The sequence below is a fragment of the Dipteris shenzhenensis genome, chromosome 6 (assembly GCF_047967505.1).
Source record: "Dipteris shenzhenensis isolate YYH24624 ecotype China chromosome 6, Dip_SZ_1.0, whole genome shotgun sequence".
NCBI classification, from domain to species: Eukaryota; Viridiplantae; Streptophyta; class Polypodiopsida; order Gleicheniales; family Dipteridaceae; genus Dipteris; species Dipteris shenzhenensis.
In genome coordinates, this window is record NC_141601.1 from 37,024,365 (window position 1) to 37,045,992 (window position 21,628).

Sequence of the window (21,628 nt, forward strand, 5' to 3'; positions counted from 1 at the left end):
ATGCCCAGGAGCTCACACAGTGTGCGGTGTGGGTGTGGAATCACAAACTTCTTTACTTATGTGCATACAATAGGTGTGCAAACTCATCAATAGACAATGAACCAACCAGATAGAGAAACCACCAAAATATATATTTCCGTCCACAACTATGGACACAATACAAAAGAGACAGATCCAGAGTCCCACCAATGGCGTGGTCCTTTGATCTTACCACAAGGTCCTTCTCCTATCTGCTGACTATCTCTAGACTCCAGTCCGCGTGCTCCACCTCGAGCGTCTGTAGACTTTCAGTCTAGTGTGTTCTTCTCCACCTTACTGCCTGTGAATCAGCCTAGGTGGGCAGCCCCTGCCAAGCTTTGTCTGCAGCACACAGATCCCTGTTCCACTGCTCCAACCTGCTTGTGAATGGCTGCTCCAGAAGATGATGATCTCAGCAACCTTCTGCCCTAGAAGACAGTCTAGGTTCAGCCTCTCCCTGGAGCTAAGTCTGCAGCACTCTTTAGGTCTCCTTCACCTCCTGGGAAAGGGCCCAAGGAAGCCCTATCTGCTGCTCCTGTCTGCTCCTCCAAAGCTGCTCTGCTGGATGTTGAAATGAGGCCTGAGCCTCTCCTTTTATAGGGCTCAAGGCCCCCTTGAACCAACCGACCAGCCAGCCCTAAATGGGCGGACTGGCTGGTCTGTAGCAGCCCTAACCAACCGACCAGTTAGTTGGCTGGTTGGCTGCCTTTCCAGCCCTATTTAGGGCCCTTTGCTGGCCCTTTGTTCCATGCAGGGTCCAGCCCCTTTGCTGCTGCTGTCCTGCCACCTGCCAGCCCTGCTTGCAGGCCATAGACCTGCCCATAGACCCCCACTATACTGCGCCTTGCTGCAGCCCTTTGCCGGCACCTTGTCCTGGCCGTACCTCTTCCGTACACTGCCCTGCAGCAGCCCATACAGACCCGTACAGCTTTGTACCCTGCTCCGTACACATGCTGATGTCAGCGCGCCTTTCATAGGGTCCTGCTGCAGTCCACTGAGTGCCTCATGCCAGGCCTGATCCAAGACACTGTGTCCCCGCCATCTTCCTGCACATGAGCTGCTCCTGATGCAGCCTTTCATCCTTGGGATACCCCACCAACCATGAATGCTCCAGATCTGTCCCAGATCCACACATCCAGGTAATCTCTCTTTGGGCACATCCTGCCCTAGGTCTCCCTCCCCCACGCTCTCCTCATTTGGGGGCTTACAGATGGGGAGGTGACCTTTCCAACAATTCCAGCATCGCCTCAGTCATGCCACATTGCACCGCCCTTGGATCCAGTTATCACCACCTCCAATCAGTAGGTCATTCCTCAACATGAGAACGTTTATGCATCAGTAGATCCTGCCCTAGTGCAGGTTCAGCCATAACGCAACCTTGGGAGACTCAGTGTTTCAGCATGCACTTATAGCTGTCATATACAGTCCATACTTGATGTCAGATTAGTGGTTGGATCCACGACTTCGGATCAGTCCCTTCATCAGCATTCAGCACCTCATATGCCTTAGGGACATCTTACGCATTCACAGTTATATTTCAGACTTCTAGGCCTTTATACTGTCAGCTCCTTCTTGACGAGCTTACAACAAATGCTACATCCCATGCCGATGAATCTTTAGCCATGCACTCAACAGACAACCTTCAGCTCATGACAGTTGAGCAAACAGGTTGGACACGTTCTTATACCTTGTCAGTTTTATGGGCCTCTTCTTCAGCAGAGCTGTGTATCATACCTGCACCTTCAGCCCCATATTTTCAGCCCCTAGATCGCTCTGTCCACACCGACTATGCAGTCTTCTATAACCCTGCATCATTCGACAAAGATCATAGTTCTATTGCAGCATACATTACACATTGCTGTCAATTCTTTTGGGTAGGTGACACCCTCGTATGTCACAACCTACCGGATCACATCTCCATGGCTACATCGATTAGCTTCACATCCAGATGCCTCTTCTTCAGAGTAGCTGCACAATCCACGGCGACTCATGACATGCTCAGCTTTGACATGTTCAGCACCCAATAGTTATCCACAGAGTCATCTTTTGATCAACTATTCTTTGATCCAGATGGACTTTATTTTCCACATATTTCCTCCTCCTTCCCTTCCGCCTATTTTCTAGGTTTTATTCCCAAAGGCGAAGGATGACCCACTACTTAAGAAGGGGAAATGCACGATATGTACAGGATCTAGTAAGTTGTACTCATTGTACATTCTTTCACTACGTAGTCACTCTGCTTACATACACACATACTACTCTGATTCTTTTCAGTTTTCTTTTCAAATTTGGATGCTATCATATGCACCAAATGAAATCCACAAAAAGGTCTTATACATGCACCCTCTACTTTCCCAATGCAATTTAAAAATTAAGAGGGTGTTGAGGATGGTGTAAATTGCACCATACCTCTAGGACATTAGGGGCAAACCCTAACCCTAACCCTAAGGGGTAGTCATGTTCATGTTATGTTCAATACAACATAGTGTACAAGTAGCTATATCGTGTGCACTCCTCTCTCTCCCCCTCTCTCACTTCTGCTATCATTATCCACCCTCGATGTAGATGTGCCCTAACTTTCACCGAAGATCTTTGAACAGGTGTCATGTGCCTAGAAACACCACTGACAAGTATCCATTCCCGTAAATCACCAATAGTCAAAGCGGCCCCCTCTCTTCCTATGAATCACCAATAGTCAAAGCAGCCCCCTCTCATCCTGAAGAAGAGGGAGCATCCAAACTCTCTAGATAAACAAAGCTCAAAGCAATTGTAGTGCAATGGAGGAACCGGTACCCTTATCTTTTTACTCCTTTGAGGGCATACCTCCAATCGTAGCCCTTCGTGCCACCGTGATTGCATGTTCGCTCCACCTTCAAGGCATCTCACTCTGCATCAAACTTCTTCTCTAAGAGCAAAGAAGATTTCACCTACCCTTTCGTTTATTGTTCCACCCTTTGTTCCACAAGGCAACCAATGCCTTTGTGCCTCCGCCCTGGGGAGGATTTTGAAAACACTCTACCTGATTGACAACCATAGACACGATCTCCTCCGAGTGTTTGACCTCGCACTGGCGATGAGAAGTAAAATGCTGAATACTGAGAAGATAGGTCTCCGAGCAACGTGATGGACATGTCCTCTACAAAAATCTCCTTGGCTACTTGATATACTCCACCTAAGTGCCTGCAATTTGTTGATATGCTTCAGCATGATTGCTAACTTGGCAAGGTTCGACACTCGCATCTTGACTTCTAGGGAGACTTGCTTCACCAGGGAGACCAAGTTATAGAGGGACAGCACATGCTCCCAAATTCCCTTTGCCAGCATCATGTGTTTGTCATGGGCTTGACGTAATCGATTATATGATGAGGAGTACAATTTAGAAAAATCCAAAAGCATCCAACAACTGTGCCAATGTCGCTGCCTCACTATGCCAAGTACTCAAGAATGCCAAAGGTGCTCTGCAATACTGAGAAACGAGCATCCCTATTCAAGGTGATACTGAATAGCAATCCATGGCATCTCACCACCTCAGGTTGGGCTTTTCTCATTGGTGAGGGAAAATTCTATCCTTTATGCAGGTAGCTCTAGCCAAATTCTCATTAGGGAGACCATCTCACTCTGTTCGGATTATCATTATCACTTCCCCGCCTGTGAGCCCCCATCCCATGGAGAGTCGACCGAGGAGTGAGCAGCCTTGAAAAGAGTGGCCGTAACATCCTCTAGAGAGCACGACTCCACAAGGTGTCGTCGGATGTGAAGAGCCCAAGAGGAATCAAGTCTCTCAAAAAATACCTGGGGCCCTGAAAGAGTAAGCCAAGCCACTGATCCCCAGGTCATATAGAAAGGTAGGCGAACAAAAGTGCTGAAAAGTCTTGCAATCCCCTTCCATATGATTCTCGCCTGTCTGCAATCCCAAAGGCAGTGCTGTATTGTCTCCAAAGCCGAAAGGCACCGAGGGCAAGAAGGGTCAGCTCCGAACTTGGACCTCCAATGGTTTACAGCTATCCCACCATGAATAGAAAGCCAAAAGAAGAGTGATTTTTCTATTCCAGTGGAATTTCCAAAGTCTCTGCCAAAAAAAATTCTGCAGGTCAGCAGGAATCTGAAAGTTCTCCCAACGATGAGCTCTGATGGGCCTCCAACCCCTACAGCTGAGCTGGAATTTCCTGGCATTACTGACCATGTAACGAAAGAAGGGGATGTCCTTCTCTCGGTGTCCTTCATCTATCCATTCCCATTCCCCAAGGTCCCACTGCAAAAACTTCATTGGGACACCTCCATAGAGCCACAGCCTCCATGAGCCAAGGGCGAGGAGAAGCGGATCACGATCCAAGTACCACTGTGAAAGAGAGTCATGCTCCATGAAGCCCACTATCCTGATTGGCTGAAACGGTATCTCCAACAAGATATCGTCTGTGGATCTGGACAGCCTGCCTCCCGAAGAAACATCAAATACTAAGGCATCCTCATGTGGGTCAAGAAAAGCAATCCCCTGTAAAGGAACTCCCAATCTAGAAAATGCTCCCATCCACATGGAGCAAGTAATAGGCATGTCATCTGTGTCCACCCAATCCAAGGGCAAGGCTACATCAATCTATTGGACTCTCCCTGCACTCCCTCTGAGATTAAGAACCATCTGGGCCTGTTGGTCTGCAGGAAGCTTCCTGAAGGCTTTTCATGCTCCCACTATAGATGCAGGGCCCCTCTCCCATCTTGGCCACTGCATGTAAGGAGAAGCTCCAAGTGGTCTGCCAAGCTCATCCAAAATCTTGCCATTCCACATGATAGGCTGCCTTTCAATCTCTTCACGGGTGGATGGGGGAATCCTGCGAAGAGTACTCCTGAAGCTGGCCCATGCTTTCAGGATAGCAACCATAAGAGGGGAAGAGGGAGACCTGAGGTGGGCTGTGGTGAAAACCCATCTAGTATTGTGTGTCCAATCCTCTTTTGAAGTGGGCGTGCGAGACTGTATGCATCTGATAAAAAATTCCTTCCAAGGCTCTTGCCTTGGCATAAGCCCTCTCACAACGAACTTGCAGAGTAAAGCTCTGCACTGTAGATCTGGGTCGATGATATTCAAACCCCCTTCTCTTGTAGGAAGAATCAAGGTCTCCCAAGCCACCCTGGCTGTAACATCAGTTGTGCCATCTAGACCACTCCATAAAAAGTTTCGTACAGGCCTCTTAAGCTGAGTGATACAATCCCGAGTGGCACCAACAAGAGCATACAAACCATGCTATGGCTAGAAGAACCTGGTTAACCACCACCACCCTGGAGGCCAAGTTCACCACCCTGGAGGCCAAGTCAAGTTTGGCCGAGCTCCAGAAAAGGAGCTTTCTTCTGATGCTTTCTAACACCGGAGCAAACTGTTGTGAAGGAGAGATGCCCACCCCAACCTGGCAGCCCAAATATCTGATGGAGACCCCCCTCTGTACCCAAGTGAAGCCAATATCATTACCCCAATCCGAGGTGTCATCCTCGCAAATCCAAAAACCACTGGATTTATGCCAATTAATGTGTGCACCTGCAGCCGTGCAAAACAAATCCAAGGCTTTCTAGAAGGAAGTGAGTGCCCTGGGGGAGGCATCCAAAAAAACAGCCGTGTCATCTGCCAACTCACTATCCAAGAGCTCTTCTTCCCGGCGGATAGGAAGCCTCAGCCCATAAATATCAGCTTGAGATCTAATGTAGATACTCATAGCTTCCGCCACAAACAAAAAAAGAAACGGGATAAGAGGACATCCTTGGAGGACGGATCTGAAAATCTGAAACCTGTCCCCTCTTACCCCTTCAATGAGCAATTGGCTATGGGCTGATCTGTAGAGAGAGGATACTCCTCTAATCCATGCATCTGAAAAACCAAAGCGAGATAGAGTACCCTCTAAAAAATCCCAGTCTACTCTGTCGTAAGCTTTCTCAAAGTCCAAGAGTAGAATGGCCAACCTCTGGCGGCTCCGCATGGCCCATTCTGAGGCCTCCCAAAATGAGAAAATATTATCAAAAATACTTCTGCCATGCACAAACCCTGTCTGCATGTCATGAATCAAATCTGTAAGAAAAACCTGTAGCTGTAGACTAATGGCTTTCGCTAGAATCTTGTAAAAAGTGCCCAATAGAGTGATAGGTCTCCATTGAGACACAAGATTCCTATTACCCCTCTTTGGGATGAGATGAATGGACCATCTGTAAGTGAGTCCGGCATCTCACCAGAGTCCCAGTGCCCACACGCCCTACAGGGCTGATGTAATGTGATCACCAATCTGCTCCCAAGAAGTAATAAAAAAGGAGGGAGTAGGTCCATCTGAACCTGGGCACTTGCCCTTGTGAAGAGCAAGTAATACAGTCTTGAATTCTCCATTGGTGAAAGGTGCATCCAAAGAAACATACATCTCATCCTTCACCAATACAGGGAAACACTGCCAAATAACCTCGCTGGCATCATCAATGGCCTGTGTGCCTGGATCTGCAGTAAGAAGGGATGCAAAAAAATATGAAGCTACGCACATGACAACATCAGGATCTGACTGTAACACCCCGTCTGAGTCAACAAGCTGCGAAACACTATCTCTACTATGTCTGGGCCCATGAGTAGAGAAAAAGTGTTTGTTGACCCTGCCACCCATCTGAATCCAAAAGGATTCCCGTGCATGAAAGGCATATTCTGCTCTCTGATCCAACAATGTCTGCAAATGAGCCCTTGCTGCAGCAAGGCGCTCCTGAATCCAAGCATATGTGGGCCTCTTCTGCTCTTCCCTTTGAAGGAACGCTAACTGCTGGCATATACCAATCTCACATTTGAGAATCTCACGTCTCCTAGAATCAGCGACTGTATGATAATAGTCACTAATTCCGAGTAAGGCTGCAGCTACCTGAGATGGGTGGACAGCTTCACCCTGCATGTGAGAAACCCAAATCTGTAAAATATCCTCCGTGAGGCTCTCCTCTGCATAAAAAGCATCCGGAATCCTGACACTCACAGAGCGTCCTCTCCGATGAGGCTCAAGAATCTGCAACACCACTGAAAAATGATATGAGGTGGAAACCCCAGTAGAAATGCATACAGATCCTTCTCTGTCAAGTGCCCAATCGTCTACATAAAATCTGTCAATCTGTACATGAATGGGCAATGTGGAACTGTAGTGTTTGGGGCTGCAACAACATCCACCTTTGGAGTCTGGAAGACGTCTGTCTGAACAAGATCAAAAGTCTCCTCCTGAGATAAGGGAGCCGCTCAAATAGCTCTCCATCGTGGTACTGGGTGTGCTGCGGGCATTGGGCACCTTGCTGCCCCTGGTGGTCCTAAGATGCGGGAAGCAGGGCGCCTTGTTGCTCTTGGTGGTCCTGAAGTGCATGGTACAAGGTGCTGGGGAGGTGTAGTCGTGGTAGTACGTGAAGGAGCCGCACCACAAGACCTCTTGAGTCTTTTTCTCTTCCTTGGATAATCTCTAGCAAAGTACCTGAGGGTCCTGCAAATCCTGAACTGGTCCTGTCTACCTGAAATCTCGACTCTCTGTCGAAAGAGAGAGCCGTTTGGACACTGAAGCATAATGTGGTCATATGAGATGTTAGGGTCAGAGACAATGACCCTAACACGAGGCACCCCGTCTGCACTGACTGCCTCTGCCGAGGAAGAAGGCATGCCAGGAAGGGAGGGGATCTCAGTGACCACTCCGAATGTGGCTCCAATAAGTAGTCGATGGTAGACCTGAGGAAGACCAAGAAATCTAATGAACAGTGATGTGACCTGCCTGTCCTCCTCGACCTGATCGAAGCCCAAGGTGTAGGGTAAAAGAAAGATCCTCCTCAAACCCGAAGCCAAGGGATTAGCTTTGAGAACAAGGGCTGTGGACTCGTGGGAGTCGAAAACCACTTGGAAGAATCCACGTCCCAATAGTCGAATATCCCTGAGGTGTGGGGCGAGGTCTCCTGGTAACGCCACCAGCATCCAATCTCTAGCCTGTGATCTGGAAGGGTGTGACCCGAAGATGCGGGCGAAAAGTGATGTAGAGCCCTCTAATTCCACATCTTTCTTGAGCTGCTGCAACTCGTCTTCTGAAAAAATAACAGTTCTCACAGCCGGTGGAGGTGGACGGAGATTGACTGAATAGGGATCCATTCGCCAATCGATGTGAAAAGGCCGATTCCAACACTGGAAAAGCTCCGTCCGTGAAACTACTGCCCAGGACGCCCTGAACGCGGGCGCAGGAAGAAGGAGAAAGAGAGGATAGGAGAGAGGGGAAGGGAAGGAGAGGATAGACTGAAGGGGGAGACGGATGTAGGCTGAGGGGGAGGGGTGGGGAGTTGAGTTAGGAAGGAAGGGGGTGAGGAGGGAGAGGGGGGAGGTTTTTTTTTTTTTTAACTCTTTTTTTTTATAACTTTTTTTTTTTTTGGGAAGGGGGGGGGGTCTCCTTTGGGGGGGGAGAGCAGCGGGGGGGAGGGGGCGGGGGAGGAGAAGGGGGCGGGGGGGCTGGCGGGGGAGAGGGAGGGCAGAGGAGAAGGGGGCAGCGGGAGGGGGGAGAGCAGCGGGGGGGGGAGAGGGAGGGCGAGGGAGGGGGCCGGGGGAGGAGAAGGGGGCGGGGGGGCTGGCGGGGGAGAGGGAGGACGGAGGAGAAGGGGGCAGCGGGGGGGGAGAGAGGGATGACGGGGGAGGGGACGGGGGAGGAGAAGGGGGGCGGGGGGGCTGATGTTAAGCCAGGCAATCTCCAAATGCAGAAGCCAGGGCCAAACAAGTGGCCAGAAAGGCCAAAAAATGGCCAACCATTACTGGCGGACCAGAGCTGGCCGACCAGAACTGGCCGACCTGGAACTGGCCGACCAGCTGGCCGACCTCCTGGGTCAGGCCTATAAAAGGCAGTAGCCCCCTGGCTACCACATGACTTTTGGAACAGGCTGCTGCACACCTGCGCTCCAGCATCTCTGCCTCCTCTGCCTCTGCTCCTGCATCCTCTCCAGCATCTCTGCCTCCTCTACCTCCGCTTCAGCATCTCCTCTGCCTCTGCTCCAGCAACTTCTCTGCCTCCTCTGCCTCCGCTTCAGCATCTCCTCTGCCTCTGCTCCAGCAACTTCTCTGCCTCCTCTGCTTCCGCTCCATCATCCTCTCCTGCAGCTGCTCCAGATCAGCATCGACTTACTCCTCTATTGTTGCTGCCCTTCTTAACAGATCTGCAGCAAACCTTTGCCCTTCTGGCAATAGGTTGCTGACTCAGATCTGGTTCAGTTCCAACTTGTGGAGCTAGTGCAGAGCCCACTTCAGTTGACTGCTCTGGAGGACTGCTGTTTGCTCCCTCCACAGTTTCTTTCGCAGATATCTCTTCTCTTGTATTGAATTCCTTTGGTGATATATATTTTCTTCTTCAGCTATCTTTCGTCTTCAGTGTTGTCTTATTTATCTCCAAGAACTTTCTTTATATGGTATCAGAGCAAGGTGTGCTTGCCGACACTTGAGCCTTGACCTGGAAAGCTTGGAAGATAGATCATCAACTGAAGATGTCTTCTCCTTCTTCCCCGAAGCGATCTCAGCCTGAATCGACCTCTATTCAACCACCACCCTCGTCATATGTCGAGAGAGAGTCTGCAAGGATCGAAGGTGATGAATACCTCTCCAAACTCTTTAAAGAATTTGCTGAATTTCAGAAATGGAAGGAACTTGAAGCAGGTACCCACACACCCCAAGCTTCTTCTTCTCCACGGCTTTCTCCGATACGTCAACAAGGACCTCTATTCAACTCGGAAGAAGCGGAGCAACATTTCAAGTTCGGTGCCAACAAAGAACAAGTATACCCTGACGAAAGAGGACAGGCCGGCATGAGGACAATGGGTGATTCGACAATGCCTATCCCACAAGAATCAGTGCAAGGTATGTTGCCCTATCCCTTTGGTGCAAATCCGCCTATTATGCAAGGCATAGGAACGAGTGATCACGAGGACACAGATCCATACATGCATGTGAATACTCGTAGACGAGAAAGGAGAAATTTGTCAGGCAATGAGTTTGCTTTCGGTTCTCATTCTTCCTTCCCTCCCATCCCTCTCATATCTTCCGCTACCATCTTCCCTCCAGTGGCTTCTCATCCTCCATCTTCTCCCATGCCACTGGGCTCCTATAGCCTTCTTCCCTATATCTCTCCCACTGCCCCTTTTTCCCCTCTCATGTCGTATCCCGCCTCCCATGTTTATCCCTCCCCCTCAGGGCCTTCTCCGAATCCTTTTGTTCCTCCGCTGGTGCCGCCTCTCCCACCTTCTCACTCCGCTCCTGTCTTGAGTCCTCTCATGCATCCATCGGTTGCTTCTCCCTATCATTCCCTTTCTTCCTCTCACCCGGTCTCTGCAACAACCAAACATGCTTTTACTAATATGACTCGTTTTAACGGTTCTAATTATACCACTTGGTCAAATCTCATGCGTCATGTGCTTGACTCTCAAGACTTATGGAACTCATTCAAGGTACTAAACCGCAACCTGATCCTCATGTTTATCCTTATCAGATAGTTCGCTCCTGTCTTGAGTCCTCTCATGCATCCACCGGTTGCTTCTCCCTATCATTCCCTTTCTTCCTCTCACCCGGTCTCTGCAACAGCCAAACATGCTTTTACTAATATGACTCGTTTTAACGGTTCTAATTATACCACTTGGTCAAATCTCATGCGTCGTGTGCTTGACTCTCAAGACTTATGGAACTCGTTCAAGGTACTAAACCGCAACCTGATCCTCATGTTTATCCTTATCAGATAGTTCGCTCTCAATTGCAGCATTTTGACCTTGCCTCTGAGCGATGGGCACATCTCACTGACCGCTATGCGGCCTGAGATCGTACTCGTCGCATCAATCTTAACCACGATCTCCAACAATTCCAGATCACTGCTGATGATGATCTCAAGGTAAAGCTGGCAGACTACCGGCGGTTAATTGCTGAATTTGCCACAACTGGTCCTCCCAAATCCGAGGATGACCAAGTTACTTTTTTTTTTTGAACAAACTCCCGCCTAAGTACTTTAGTTTTATGCAGCAGGTTCACCAAAAACATAGTGTTCCTGCTTCAGAGGGGGCTTTTCTCTCCGGGATTCAAAAAGATCAACTCAGCTCCGGGAAGCCCTCTCCCACTCCTAACTCCAATAATTCCTCTGGTATTAAACCCGCCTGGCACAACCTTCCCAAAAAGAACCCCAGCAAGGCCACTTTGCTGGTTATGACATATTTTATGCTGGTACTATGCACTTTTCGGGGGTATGCATGCTGGTCAAACATGATATGCAGCCCACGGTTGCTTACAATGTGGGCCTCCCTCAAGCAATACCCATGGCTGCCCAATGCTTTTTTGTGTGGAGACTTTAATAACTCACCTGCCATGCAAGACAACACCACTCATCGATCTCACATGATCCCCACTGAGCTTCGACACTGGGAGGATATGCTTTCTATCTTGCATGCAGAAGATTTATGACTCTCAACAACGGATAGAGATATGGGTTATACATACCGTCACAATGCTTTTACTCATTACTGGGCTCGACTTGACAGATGGTATTTGTTGCATGCTCAGCAGTATACTAGTTTCACATGTGCATTATGGGTTGATCATTCCCTCTTGCTGTCTGATCACTTTCCAGTATGCTTGAAAGTTGGGCATGTTGATGACGAATGTCGCTCCAAAGCCAAAGGCATTCTCCCACAGCCCCCCAACACGACTGCTCTGCCACCTCGCTGGCGCCCTAGGAGTGGTCCTCCTCCACCTAACGCTGGCCCTTGGAGACCACACGGCCATGTCACTAATCAGTTCACCCCATCCCCTCCCTTCATCACTCCCGAAGCTGTCTGACTGGTCCACTGGAGATTCTCTAGACTTCACTTCCCAGGCCTTGATCCATATCACCGAGCTTGACTCCTCCCCATCCATATCTTGATCAGCATTTCATACTCTACCATGTGGCCATAAAGCCCCTTGGATTGTGGATAGAGAAGCCACTTATCATATGACCCCTCATCGTGATCTCTTCATTTCTCGCCAACCAGCAACAAGGGGAGTCCGCTGTGGCAATAACTCTGTCACTCCTATTCCTGGCGTTAGTTCAATCACATTTAATACCGACAAAAGCCCCAATCCTGCTCAATTGGATCAAGTGTTTTATATCCCCCAATTAGGGGTCAATCTTCTTTTCGTCCATCAACTTTGCCTTCTTGGCCACGCGGTGCTATTTACAAAGACGCATGTCGAAATCATAGATGAGACATCGGGACTCCTTTAAGCTCAGGGCGAAGCCCAACCTCATGGTATGTACCTCATGACACAATTTCTTGAGACTCCATCCAATACCGGCTCTGAGTTTCATCGGCTTCATGGTCTTGCTACCCTGAAAGATCCGACTGACACAGAACGGTTGTGGCATTATCGTCTGGGACATTTATCCTATGACTCTTTATATGAAATGTCTCGGGAGCATTTGGTTGATGGCCTACCTCAATTATCACGAGCCAAAGATATTTGCCGTCCATGCCAATTAGGCAAACAAAGCAGAACTCCTTTTCCTCCTCATTCCACTTCTCGAGCCAGTGAGATATTGCGTCTAATCCACCTTGATATTAGTGGCAAATCTCCTGTTTCTTCATTAAATGGCTCACAATATTTCTTCTTAATTGTGGATGATTACTCTCGATATCAATGGGTGTTCTTCATGAAAGAGAAATCTGACACTTTCTCCTTCTTTGCTACTTGGGCTCGATTGGTTATGAATCAAACAGGGAAGCCTATTGGGATTGCTCGTACTGATAATGGTGGTGAATTCATTTCCCATAAATTCACTCACTTTCTTCACGAGCATTATATCCAACGCCATCTCACATCTCCCAATTCGCCCGCTCAAAATGCTCGTGTCGAAAGGAGACAGCGCAATGTCATGAACATGGCACGCTCCATGCTTTTTGCAGCCGAGTTGCCCGAACGTCTCTGGCCGGAAGCCGTGAACACTTCTGTCTATCTCCTTAATCGTTGCCCTACTGAGCCCATCCCGAACATGACGCCTTTTGAGGCTTTCTATGGCTACCGACCCTCTATTTCTCATATCTGCATCTTTGGATGCCGCACGTACACCCATACTCCCAATGATACTCGCGGTAAACTAGAACCTCGTGCTGAACTTCTACTTCTCGTTGGCTACTCGGCTGAAGCCAAAGCTTATCGCTTATTTAATTCTCGCACAAACAAAGTTTTGGTTCGCCATGATGTGGTCTTCGATGAAACAGATGTTCTAAAAAATTCCTCTATTCTCCCTACTGATGACGCACCTATTCCCGTTCCCCTCGAAACCTCTTTCTCTCCCCTCGAAACTTCTTTCTCCCCACCCGTTGCTTCTCCAGTTCCCCGATCCTCTTCTCAGGACCCGCTGCCACGCTGGTATCGACAAACTATGAAGGATTCCGGGATTGTTCCCCTAGAACTTCCTCCTCCCGATCCTCGTCGCTCTGCCCGGACAGCTTCTTCCCCTACCACTGCCTCCTTTTTTACCACAGCCTATATCGTACATTCTGAACCCGCCACTTGGCAGGAAGCAGTTCAACATCCTGAGTGGCATCGTGCCATGGAATAGGAGCTTGAGAGCATTGATCGCAAGGAGACCTGGACTTTGGTCGATCGACACAGTCACAAAAAGGTCATAGGAACAAAGTGGATCTTCCGAACAAAACTCAAAGCAGATGGAACCCTAGACAAGTAAAAAGCTCGCTTAGTAGTGCAAGGATTTCGCCAAAAACATGGTATCGATTATGAGGAAACGTTTGCACCTACTGCTCGGTTGACATCCTTTCGCCTCCTCCTCGCTCTAGCCGTTCATCACAGCTGGTCTATCTATCAGATGGATGTCAAGAGTGCCTTTCTCAATGGCTATCTCGATGAGGAAGTCTATATGGCTCCCCCACCAGGTTTTTCTCATTCTGGCCATGAAAATAAGGTATTCCGTCTCCGCAAAGCTCTTTATGGGCTTAAACAAGCACCTCGGTCCTGGTTCCACCGAATAGACACCTTCCTCAAAACTAATGGGTTTCATTCCACTCCTTTTGATCCGAATTTATATATACATCAATCTTCAAAGGGGGTCTGCTTTATCTTACTTTACGTAGATGATCTTTTGCTTTTGGGCTCTACCACTACCACGCTTTAATCCATTAAAACACAACTCAGCACCACATTCGAGATGACCGATCTCGGTCTTCTCTCCTATTTTTTGGGCATGGAAGTTGTCCATCATTCTGGTTGTATCTTTGTTTCTCAACAGAAATATGCTCTTTAACTCCTTGATCAGATCATCCCCCACGAGCCTAAGCCAGCTGCCACTCCCTTGAATCCCACAGTCAAGCTCTCAAAGGACTTAGAGTCTCCTCCCTTTGATGAACATCTCTATCGTCAGGTTGTTAGCAAGCTACTCTGGCTCATTCACACTCGTCTGGATCTTTCTTACTCAGTTTCTATTCTCAGTCAGTACTTTGATGAACCCAAGCACACTCATTGGCATGCATGTATTCGTATCTTACGGTTCATACGTGGTACTTACTCTTATGGTTTACATTTCAGACCAGGACTAACACTACAGGGATACACTGATTCCGACTGGGCTGGCCACTCGGACAATCGCCGTTCTCATGGCGGCTATATTTTCTCGTTCGGCTCGGCACCTGTTTCTTGGTCCAGCCGTAAACAAGAAACTGTTGCTGGATCTTCTACTGAGGCTGAATACCGGGCCTTGTATGATTGTACCACAGAGGCCATATATCTCCGGCAGTTTCTGGCAGAGCTACACTTTCCTTGTACTGAGCCAACGGTCCTCTACGTCGACAACAAAAGTGCCATCGCTCTCGCCGGCGTACACTTTCATTTTACTCGCGAGCAAGTGAAACTGGGTACTATTCGATTGATATATGTTCCAGCTACCGATAATCATGCTGACATTCTTACCAAGCCGGTTAACCGACCTATTCTTGAGCATCTTAGCCCACGGCTTAGGATTGGTGTACCGCCGCCTTCTCCTTAGCAGTATTTTTTTTGTATACTAGTGCTTAAAGGAAGTGAACAAATCCCCTGCGCGGGCACTCCTTAAGCACCTCTCTTTCTATACTCTATGATTGTACCATCACTACTGGGCATTTAGCGAAGATGAAAACCTACTTTGTAGGCATCTCCATCTAAATGAAAACCCTCTTACCCAAAAAAAAAAAAAAAAAAAAAGCTTGATGAAGAGGATAGATCACCCCTGGAACCATTCTACCTTGGACATTGAGAGGGGGTGTTAAGCCAGGCAATCTCCAAATGCAGAAGCCAGGGCCAAACAAGTGGCCAGAAAGGCCAAAAAATGGCCAACCAGAACTGGCCGACCTCCTGGGTCATGCCTGTAAAAGGCAGTAGCCCCCTAGCTACCACATGACTTTTGGAACAGGCTGCTGCACACCTGTGCTCCAGCATCTCTGCCTCCTCTGCCTCTGCTCCAGCATCTCTCCCTCCTCTGCCTCCGCTTCAGCATCTCCTCTGCCTCTGCTCCAGCAACTTCTCTGCCTCCGCTTCAGCATCTCCTCTGCCTCTGCTCCAGCAACTTCTCTGCCTCCTCTGCTTCCGCTCCATCATCCTCTCCTGCAGCTGCTCCAGATCAGCATTGACTTACTCCTCTATTGTTGCTACCCTTCTTAGCAGATCTGCAGCAAACCTTTGCTCTTCTGGCAATAGGTTGCTGACTCGGATCTGGTTCAGTTCCAACTTGTGGAGCTAGTGCAGAGCCCACTTCAGTTGACTGCTCTGGAGGACTGCTGTTCGCTCCCTCCACAGTTTCTTTCGCAGATATCTCTTCTCTTGTATTGAGTTCCTTTGGTGATATAAATTTCTTCTTCAGCTATCTTTCGTCTTCAGTGTTGTCTTATTTATCTCCAAGAACTTTCTTTATAGCTGACGGGTGGGGGAGAGGTAGGGCGGGGAGGGAGAGGTAGGGGCAGCAGGGAGGGAGAGGTAGGGGGCAGCGGGGGGGGAGAGGGACGGCTGGGAGGAGGAAGGGGAGAAGGAGGGTGAGGGAGGAGGGAGAGGGGGCTGGCGAGAGGGGAGGGAGAGGAGGAGCAGCGAGGGGGGGAGAGGGGGGACAGCGAGGGAGAGGGAGAGGGAGAGGGAGAGGGAGAGGGGGCTGGCTGAGAGAGGGAGAGAGGGGGGGGCAGTAGCTCACGGGGAGGAGCAGCAGCTCAGCTCTTGATCATCATAGAGTCTTTGGTGATCCTACCTTTCCATCTTTCATTTTTTTCAAACGGTCTCTGTGGCAATCGTTTTAAACTAGATATCATTAATTGGAATAATAGCTTGCAAAAATATACATTTTTGTAAGACTAGGATATATCCAACCGTATAAATTCAGATTTTGTTGTGCTAAAGTCCAAAATTGTTACCTCTCTTTTCCTTTGGGGAGGAACAAAAAATGCTCCAATGCGTCCGGAGTGCGCTAATTGAGTCTCTGCCTGCTCTAGCTTCTCAGCTGCCAAAAATTCAAAGTATTGTGAGCAATTCCGCTACTCAACCCCCAGATAAACATCCAGAATTCTTTCGTAGGCTCTGCTCGGGAGTGAAATTTTTCATTACCTAAATCTGACACTTGACCAGCCACATAATCGCGATTCCCAAGAAGAGGAGACGACGAAAGTGTATTAACCCAGTACTTATTCCAAAGAAGGTCCAAGAGATGTGAATCTAATGATGATTTGAAATAGGTTATGTCCAGAGCATAGTACTGCAAAAGCAAAAACCCAAATCAAAAATTAGCAAGAAGACACTGACAGAAAAAATGTCTCTTATGCATAAGCATGCACAAAGACACAAAATGTGACAGAAATCTAGCAATTACAGAGTACCTGTTTACAATGGACGCCAAAATCCTCTATCTTGTTCAGCGGAATAGTTTGATATTCTGAGGGGGCCTCATCTGGAGGTTTATATCCTTGAGGATATGTCCGAAAAGCACCTATTTCAACTTTCCCAGCAGAAACTGTTCTGGTGGGATCAATAACAACAGCCAAGAAAGGTTCCTGGTATTTCTGGTTCAGCATTTGTGTGGATACATCTATGCCAGAAAGCCAGCAACCATAACCAGGGTGGGAATGGTACCAACCAACAACATTCTCTGGCCGTCCTACCTGATTTGAAGAACAAAGTAGACAAACAAGAGTGTGAAACCCGTCATATACACCAAGGATTTTTCTCTGTTGAGAACGCGGATGTATAAATTAAATGAACGGAACATTGTTTTAATTTTGGTCGTGAATTATGTCATAATTTGTTTTATTTGTTGGTTTTTCAACGTAGCTGTCTAGGAAGAAAGAACAACAAAGTCTTAGAAAAAATATGAGCTGCTTAATGCAATTCGCATGGGATGAACTTGCTTTGTATCCTACGTGGCTGTCATAGTCGTCTCAAAAAGACGAGACAGTACTTGGAACGAATGGCTTTAACAGCTGTTGTAAGGCGTTTGTCTACCCAAGTCTACCAATTATTTGATATAGGCAAGTAAATACCAACTTTTCCAATTATAAGAATTAAGATAAGGGGACAGTTGCTGTGATCCTTAAATTCACCTAGGCGCTAACCCGTACAGCCTCACAACTCCGCACCTGCTCAGTGCATCCATACAACCGCCGTACAGCAGGGTTGTATTGTTCGTATCCCGTCCGTACAACGTTGCTGACACCCGTCTATACAAGTACCCTGTATCCCGTCCATACAACGTTGTTGACACCGGTCTATACAAGTACCCTGCTTAGCCATCGTACATTGCTCTCCTACCCAAACCAGCGGTGAATAATTTGATACTTCTGTATATCTTCAAAATTTCTTTTAATGCCCTCCTTTCTTAGTGTTTGTATTTAGTAGCAAGGAGCTACACGGGAGCACTTGTTGGTTTTAACTGCAACTCGTTTGACTGAGCAATTGTTAGAGTAGCAATTTCTTTAAATGCCCTCCTTTCTTAGTAGCAAGGAGCTACACCGGAACAGTTGTTGGTTTAAACTGCAACTCGTTTGACTGAGCAATTGTTTGTAGTTAACTGATATTTCCAGAAATGACTTTTCCTGGTACTGTAATACTTCCTCTTCCTACAATGATTAAAAATTTCTTTAATCATTGTGATAGTACTGCCAGCAGACTATTGAAAAATAGCCCTCTCACAGAATACAGATCAAGGCGTTCACTCTCGAAGGAAGTTCCCCCCGTTCACGATGAAGTACGTCCCCCTTATGAGTATCTTTATTGATAGTCCTTCATATCCGCATTCATCTCCCTACTAACATGCAACAATTCTCGAGAGTTTGAGATACCTATTTCAAAGGACGTGCAGAAACTGACCTTCTTATTCGTCTGTGCATATTCCACCATGTATTCGTATGCGTCTGCTTGAGCGTTCACACGGGTTTCTGTGCCTTCCACAGGGAGTGCAAACGCGTCCATGACGATAATGGTGTCTCCATCCGTCTTTCCCTGCATGATGCCCATAACTTCGATGGTCCCTCCAGACCTGGCATGCACAACCATCTTAAGAAGCGCCAATGCTGAGATTTTCACATTCTTGAAGTAATGAGGGTCTCGAGTCCAAGGCTTCTGCTGCTGGATAGCGAATTGCGCGGCCTCGTCGTAGAAATAGAGGGAATCGGAGTCACTGGAGCCCCTGTCCATGTTGACAATATTATTCTCGAGTTCCCAAGTCTGGCGGGCGACGGAAGAGGAGGAAGAGGACGAATCCATGGCGAGTTGTGGAGTTCTGTTGCGTCTAGCGATCTTTCCGAGGTCCGTTTAGGAAAATTGGTGAGCTCTGAGCTGCTGCAAAGCAAACCCTAAAACTCGAATGGAAAAGAGACACCAGCTCATACTTTACCTCTTAAATCCTCAAAAGCTTCCTTCATCATTTTGTTTTGTTTCCGTGGTCTTCTATACTATCTAATACTTCTTCTATACTTCTATACTATTCTTTAAGGAGAGGTTGGCTCGGGGAGCATTCTAGGCGTTCGGGTGTAGCTTCAGAAGACGTTCGGGGAGCTTCTATATCTATACTATTCTTTAAGGAGAGGTTGGCTCGGGGACGTTCGGGTGTAGCTTCGGAAGAGGTTTGGGGAGCTTCGAACGTTTTGGAGCTTACGAGACTACGACACATGGCAAAGCCCAAAGGGCAGAGCAAAGGCGACTGCGAGTTAAGGTGATGTGGCGGGGGCGGACGGCAGACTATGCAAGCAATGGGCAGACCACCGCCATAAACTACGCGATAGATGTGACGTGGAGCAGTTTGCTTGGACCGTAGGGGCTCGTGATACTAAGGTGGCGGTAGTAGGTGGCTAAGGAACACGTGGAGGTCAAAGCAACATGAGTTGCACCGTACATGATGGCGCACGCGGAACTACGGATGATGTGGCACGAAACTACAATCAGACATTGGCATGGGGCACGGAGCGCCACACGACCGTCACAGATTGGCACAGACTGATGATGAGGAATAGCCACGTGGGCGCAAGGGACCGATGATGTGGCACAAGGCAGGTAGGCAACTAAAATATTGCCCGTGAGCAAACTGACTGTAGACCGCGCAGACCACAAAGAGAGAGAGAGAGAGAGAGAGAGAGAGGGGGGGGGGGGAGGGAGGGAGAGAGAGAGAGAGAGAGAGAGTGTGTGTGGGGGGGGGAGGGGGGGAGACACACACACACACAGAGGGGGGGGAGGAGAGAGAGAAGGGGGGGAGAGAGGAGAGAGGGACAGAGAGGGAGGGATAGAGGCGAGGAGAGAGAGAGAGAGAGAGAGAGAGAGAGAGAGAGAGGGGGGGAGGGGGGAGAGAGAGAGAAAGAGAGAGAGAGAAGGGGGGGCAGAAAGAGAGAGAGAGAGAGAGAGAGATTTATGCATATATGTGTATGTGTGTGTGTGTGTGTGTGTGTGTGTGTGTGTGTGTGTGTGTGTGTGTATGTGTATATATGTATATATATGTATATATATACATATGCATGTATATGTATGTATGTGTATGTATGTATACGTATGTATAAATATACATATATATGTATATATATGTATGTATATGTATGTATGTATATGTATGTATATGTACGTATATATACATACATATATGTATATATACATATGTATATATGTATATATACATATGTACATATGTATATATATACATAAATCTCTCTCTCTCTCTCTCTCTCTCTCTCTCTCTCTCTCTCTAAGGGTTTAATCAACCCACACGAATCCATCTCCCCCACTCCTTGAGCTACGTGTCATCACAACAACTTCATATTGAGAGTCAGTGGGCGGAGGGCATACCTAGAGAGGGTCGTGTTTGCACCCTGTGTGATCACCGAGAGATCCAATCAAAGGAGCACTTTGCTTTTAGATGCCCATGTACTGCATGCTACTATGATCATGATTATGGTTTTTGTGTTCATCATGGGCATTGACGACCACTTAGTGTCTCCACACATATACATATGTGTGTGTGTGTGTGTGTGCGTGCCTGCGTGTGTGGGTGTGTGTTTGTGTGTGTGTGTTTACCTGTGTATATATATATATATATATATATATATATGATAGAGGGGGGAGAGAGAGAGAGAGAGTTTATAAGATATTTATTTATATTTTAAGATTTAGTGTTTTGTGTGTGTACGCACGTGCGTGTTTGTATGTATGTATATGTTTTTTGCAATTTTTTTTTAAAGTTTGGGATTTATAAGTGAAATCTTAAATTTTATTAAACACAATGCAACTTTGAGACCCAGCAGAGCGGGTCTCTAGCCCATTGTAGATGGGTCAAGTTACTCGTTTTATCTAATAGGTCTCTCATACTCCATCCCTATCCCTCCACACCACCCTGCCCACCCGCCCGCCCCTCCAATGCCTCTCTTAGTAACTTGTCAATTTCTTCTTTCACCACCTTCGCATCGTTTGGATTCATTCTGTATCTTTGTTGTACAACTGGCACAACTGGCACTCCATCATGCTTGAGGTTGATTTGATGGACACAAAGACTTAGGTCCACTCCTTTCCTCTCAGTATATTCCCAAGCAAATACCTCTTTGAACTCCATCGACAATTGCACCAAATCTTCTCAACTTTCCTGTTGCATGCACGCTGATTTTCATCGGTTGTGGTTTTTCCATCATCATGAGGCTCGATTCCTCTAAATCATCTTCCTTAACTCTTGATGTTCTTTTCATTTAATCCTCGTATGCTTCCAAGGATTCTTTTATCACATGTCCATTCCATTTTTGCTGTGCAGAACTATCCTCCACCTCTCTTGATGAAAGTTTATTGACCTATGTTTTTTAGTTTCACAATATTGATATCCCATAGTATGTTTTTATATATTTTCTTTTGATTTTTGAAGTAAAAGATGTAAACCCTGGAGATACTTTTTATTTTTTGGCATAAAAGTTTCAAATCTTGGTGAATATTTCAAAGATTTATTTTTATAAGGGCATATAAACTTTCAAAACCAATATAAAACTTTCACTTGTTAATGAAACTAGCATGAAAAAATTATCCTTCCAAATTTAGGTCAATTTATGTCACCAACGTGTGATTCGTGTAAGTAGCTGGAGGACATGGAATGGGCCAATCATATAG

General features: G+C 47.4%; 1 protein-coding gene across 1 annotated transcript in view; it reads right to left on the bottom strand.

The window, feature by feature from the left end:
* The window catches only part of LOC147901132 (COP9 signalosome complex subunit 5a-like), a 55,574-nt gene extending 36,570 nt beyond the window's left edge, over positions 1 to 19,004 (bottom strand). The window contains exons 1-4 of the mRNA XM_087376023.1: positions 18,368 to 19,004; positions 16,882 to 17,163; positions 16,613 to 16,760; positions 16,423 to 16,508 (exon numbers count right to left, since the gene is read on the bottom strand). Of these exons, the coding sequence (XP_087232149.1) occupies positions 16,423 to 16,508; positions 16,613 to 16,760; positions 16,882 to 17,163; positions 18,368 to 18,763 (912 nt within the window). The 5' untranslated portion in view covers positions 18,764 to 19,004. The remainder of the gene's footprint in view (positions 1 to 16,422; positions 16,509 to 16,612; positions 16,761 to 16,881; positions 17,164 to 18,367) is intronic.
* Between the last annotated feature and the right edge of the window lie 2,624 nt (positions 19,005 to 21,628).